Source organism: Apis dorsata, unplaced genomic scaffold (genome assembly GCF_000469605.1).
Source record: "Apis dorsata unplaced genomic scaffold, Apis dorsata 1.3 scaffold_198, whole genome shotgun sequence".
Classification (NCBI taxonomy): Eukaryota; Metazoa; Arthropoda; class Insecta; order Hymenoptera; family Apidae; genus Apis; species Apis dorsata.
Window position 1 is genome coordinate 352751 of NW_006263482.1, and position 5662 is coordinate 358412.

At 37.5% G+C, this 5662-nt stretch overlaps 1 protein-coding gene across 1 annotated transcript in view; it reads left to right on the forward strand.

The window, feature by feature from the left end:
• The window catches only part of LOC102677892 (protein sickie-like), a 47959-nt gene that overhangs the window by 8865 nt on the left and 33432 nt on the right, over positions 1-5662 (forward strand). The window contains exon 8 of the mRNA XM_031510021.1: positions 211-362. Within this exon, the coding sequence (XP_031365881.1) occupies positions 211-362 (152 nt within the window). The remainder of the gene's footprint in view (positions 1-210; positions 363-5662) is intronic.

The window sequence follows — 5662 nt, forward strand, 5'->3', positions numbered from 1 at the left end:
CCGAAAAAAAAAATAAAAAGATAAAATTCTTTCGAACGCTATTCGTCAAATCTCTCCAAAAGAGTTTTATTCCGGCATTTTGCAATTTCACCGTTCCATCTCTCTCTCTCTCTCTCTCTCTCTCTCTCTCTCTCTCTCTCTCTCTCTCTCTCTCTCTCTCTCGTGAAAAATGAACGGAAAAAGAAGAACTTTCTCTTCTTTTGCCTTCAGTCCATGGTTCTTCTGTATCTTTGGTATCGACAGCAAGCAGTCTATACAGTTCAGCCGAGGAGAAACAGGCACACGAGCTGAGAAAATTACGACGGGAACTCGTAGACGCCCAAGAGAAGGTCCACTCGTTGACAAGCCAGTTATCGACCAACGTGAGTACATTATTGTGTGGATAGATTATCTTAGAGATAAAGTGAACTTGGTTGCTTAATGCGTTTTAAATCATACGTGTATATATATATATATATGTATATATTTATCGTAATTTGCGTATCCTTTTATTTATGACGTCATCGCGATACACACAATCGCCGCACAACACACATTCTCTATTCCGAGGCGAGATTAGTCGACTTATTCTCATTGTGGTAAGCGAATTGGTGCAAATGATTAAATCATAATTAATCGAACGAGACAACGGCCGGGGAGAACTTGCCAGTTGCGGTTTCCTTTAACGAGCTTAAGATCCGACCAAACCTGTTGCAAACAATATTTTCTTCGTAGAACGCGTATATATCGTTCTCATAATCGATCTGCTATATATTGATAAAGTTTATTACCGTTTTATCTCTCCCAGACGTATTTACGTCTTTGTGCAATGCGGAAAAATGATGGATAAATTATATACATGGACAAATTAAAGAGTTTCGAAAGAATGATTTCAAATTTACAGGTTATATGTATATATATATGTGTAAATAATCGAACAAACATAATTGATCGAACGTGTTACGAAACATTTTAATTTTTAGTATAACAAAAATAAAAGTAAAAATTTTTTTACACCGATTCCCCAATCGTTTCGAATTTACGTAATTTTCAAATGCAAATTAATGTAGACTCACTTACAATTTAAAGTGGAAGTTTTATAATGGAGTTAAAAATTGGGTTAATAGAAGCATCAATTGCCAGTTGATTAATTCTAATGGTTTCAAACGGTTTACGAAATAGACGAAAGGTTAGAAAGTAATTTCGAATTACCCGCGTTATTCTCCAGAAGAACGAAAGCGTCCTTACAGCTGAATGGCTGTTTAGCAGAGAAGATGAGTGGCCTCGACCAATCGGACGCAAAGCGGCCACTTACGGGCATCTTGGATCACCGTGGCGTGGATCGGTAGTCAGTTTACATTCAGTTTGTGCCGAGACGCGCTACACCGAACGTCGTACGTTGCTTCGTGCACGTTGCGCTTGCGGACAAAAGCTCGAGTGTTTTTTTCTTCGTTGAAAGTGGACGATCCGAAGGCCGTGGTTCGATGTTGTGCGACAAAGTGGAAGCGTATTGTTTACCCCGAAAAATTGGTTCGTGTTCTGTCAGTGATGAATCGGCGTCCCGATCGACGATTGGATCGATGTGCGTGAAACGTAATCTTCCAACGCGGCAAAGTGGTTGAAAGAGAAGTAATTGAAACGAAGTCGTTTGTCTGGTTTCATTTTTCGTCTTGTGCCGATCGCTTGTTGGCCAAATAAATATTTTATTTCGTCCTAAACTTTACTTCACGCGTATACTATACTATATATACGCTCGTGACACTTCCTTTCGTTTGTTTACCGTTTTAATCTTTATCTTCTCTGCATCGAAAAAAAAGCGAGATAAAAGAGGAGCTCGTATTATATAATAATGTTTTTCAAAAAATTATGTACAAGCTGTACGAATAACTTCTAATTTGTAGCTTGCTGTTTCCCTGAATACACATCTCGAGTGATCAATCCAATGTAATATATTATATATACGACGAGGATAGCCGGTAAAAACTCGTTAGGATAATTTGAAGTATGAATGCATCTCATAAACTCTCGAGACGAATCGACGAAGTACTAGTATCAGAATGTATATAACGTGATATATAATAATATGTTTAGATACAAATTACAAATTGCCCGATTTATTTCAACGCGATCTTGGCTATTATCATCTTTAACGAGCTATAATTGCGATATCGAAGTACATCGCGAATCGATCAATTTCCCACAACTAAACCACACTTGTTTGCACACAAATCTCTATTTTCCTTCGTTAGATTTATCAACTTACGGTTTTTGATTTCTCTATTTTACGCTATATTATAAGTTATAAGAACATCGATAAATTTAGATAAGAATTTTTTTTATTCCTTAACGCCGTTGGAATTAATAAAAAAAATTCGATAAACTAAATTAGTTCCTGTACCTTTTCAAGGTTTTATTAAGAAGATAAATTAATGTTGCGTAATTCAGAAACACGCGTTACATTAGATACATTGCTAGTTTTTCCTCCGCTCAAATCTTTTCGTAGCTATCTTATCTCGCTCTTAAATCCATCGTCTCTATACATCCACTTTTCTCTCTCCTGTATAGTATAGTATATTTTGACTTTTCGATCGATTAAGCGGAGTGGAAACTTAAACAAACATCTCTGTGAAATAACAAAAATATAGTATACGAAACGACGAGACGATGACGGAATATATCAGAATAATCTGAATTTACACTGAAAAGGGAGAAACAAATCGATTTTTGTTACCGAAAGTTCATTTGCCCTCGGACTCGTGTCTATATAAAACGTATTAGGCACAATAATCACGCGCGCTTAGAGGACGATGGAGACAAATGATTTACACTAACCTCTTTCCGCGCTCGACACGCCACAAAATCCTATCGAAGTCACGTTCGGAATACATACAAGGAAGAAAAAAGGAAAAAAGAAAGAAAAGAAAAGAAGAGGTGCGCTATCAGTGGATACGATTGAAGAACAGGTAGCAACCGTAATAGGGAAGCTCGCGTGGATAAATATAAAATTTTCGATGCAAAAGTCGAGCGGAGAGGAGAGAGTGCGCATATATGGTAGGAAAGAAGCGCGTCGGGGATCGTTCCTAGGAAACGAGGCATCTCCGACTCGAGTCGCGATCATTTTTGCGCTACTATACGCGACCAGTACATTCCCGTCGCGTATACACCTTGGTCCACTGTCATCCGTCCACTACCTTCTTCCCTCCTCTTTGTCTTTTTCTCGCGTTTCCGTTTGTGCGAGCATCGAGCGGTTCGTCACTCGTGCGACCGGTCGTCCAACGCGTCCAACACGGGAAACACACGGGAACTCCGCTATCTTCCCTTCCACCATCTCCATTTATAGTTATTCACGCCTTCTACGGCCCTTGTTATGTCGATCGCCCGGCGGATCCCCGCGATACGCTTTATTCGGCGACGTCGGTACACGTCGGTTGACAACCTAGCGGCCAACTATCGAACTTGATCGCTCTAATTACACTCTCCACGATTATTCGTTTGGACAGGTAGTTAAACTACGCTTTCGGCCGCGCTACTTCAACTCGAGCGAGTTGAGTAAACTTAGGTTAGGAATTCTAATTTGCCGCTAATATTTCGAATTGAAACTCGAGATATGTGTCAGTGTTTAGGAATCGGATAGCTCATCGAGAACGGTAATTGGAAGCAATTCTAGATATCTAAATACACGTAGCTTGGAATCTTAGGTCGAATGGTTTAGTGGGTGAACGATAACGGAAACGGTTGCGTCGAAATGATAATTTTTTGAATCTTATATATATATATATATATATATATATTTTAATGTTTGGTTATATATGCGTTATCGAATGATAGTGTTTCGTTCTATAAAACATTTCGCACAGGACCCAATTTCCAAAGGATATTTATGGAATATTTTTACAATTTTTTGAATTTTTTGTCGCGTTATTAGATCGCAAACGATATTCCTTCATTTTACTTCGAAATTAGACTCGGTCAAATGATATATACACGTGCACGATTTCGAAAGACTTTCACTCGTTTTGTTTATATGCATAACATTCTCCGTAATTTTGAATGAATCATTTCGAAGCAACGAGAAAGTTTCTTTTTCTTTTCTTCTCTTTTCTTTCTAGTATCCTCGTATATACTTCTATTATCTGTGAAATTTTTCATCTCGCGCGATGGATAAAAACTGTAGATTAAAAAAATATATATATATAAAGAAATATTGTTTATTATCTTCATAGACACGTGGGAAAATAATTAATTATATCGTTCACACGTTCAATGTTTCATCATTGACAGTTGTTTGCTCGTAATCAAAATTCCATTAGATGCTTTTAGCCGGAAGCCAGGCAACAGGTATTGGTAGTAAGACTTTCTAACCTCTCTCGATTCTAACCTCGTCGGAAATGCGTCATACGCACGATCGTCGATATTATATTCTTACGCAACTTATGTAAACAAAATTTGGACGGATCATCTATTTAAAAATTATTTCGATCGTTTTATATTTCCTTTTATGGACAGCAAGAAATAATTAATTTTTCGAAAAACTAAGGGATAAGATTTTTATCGTCGCAATAATTTACTGTCGTCGCGATAATTTAAAACGCAGATGGTAGAACTTAAACGAGTCATCGAACCGTAAAAATTTGTAGAAACGAATTTATGTGATTGTAAATTACGTTGACGCAAAAGTTTAAAGTTGACTAATGTCGAGTAAATAAGAATGTAATCGGTAGCAAGCTGACAGGATTAAACAGTGGACGCGATAAATTCGTCGATAAGATAGTTTTTCAGTTTATCGAGAAAGCTTTGGTAATAAAGTTTTTTGGTTGCTATCGTAAAATTACTTCACGCGAACTATTGTTCACGAAATGGTTCGACCGTTGGAAAAGGAACATTGTAACGAAAGGTTGTGTCGGGGTTGTGCATGATTCGTTTTCATTCTTTCCACACGTATATCTACGGCTGAAGATTTACGGCCTCTCGGTTGACCCTAGATTTTTACAATCTTGGGCTTGTATCGTACCACTCCCGCAAGAAAAGTATACTTATACTATTCTTCGAACAGCATTACTGGCTTCGTCTTAACATTTTTCATCGCTCGTAAATCGAGCACCGTTTTTCGACGTCGCAGCAACACATTTTTAAAATATCGATCCCAAACAATGACAACGATGTTCGAAATATCCGTTAAATTTTTTTCTTTTTCTTTTTTTTCGAATTTTTTCCTGTTTTTACTTTTCACAGAAATTCCATCGTCAAGAGGAATATGTTGCACGTTTGTTACACGCGAGATAGAGAAACGCAAGGATTGTATCAAGGGCAGGCTAGAATCAAAAGAGATTTTTGTTTTCCACTCGTATAAAGCTCACATTTTCCCGCGTTGATGCCAATGGAAAATTTATCTGGGATCATTAATATTACGAAGAGGAGTTTTTAGATGAAGGTTGATAAGCGGCAACGTTGGATACCGGAATATATATTGCCAGTCCAGATATTACCTCGTTTCTATTAGCAATTCTGCTATATGACGGCATTTTTCTTACGATATTCTTACATCGCGATCATCCAACGCGCATATTCACGATTAATCGACGACATAATACGACACGCGCGGCTTTATAACTTGCGCGTAATTTTTGTCCGCTAACATTCCTCGTTTAAAAAAAAAAAAAAAAAGGAAAAGTTTTATTCGTAC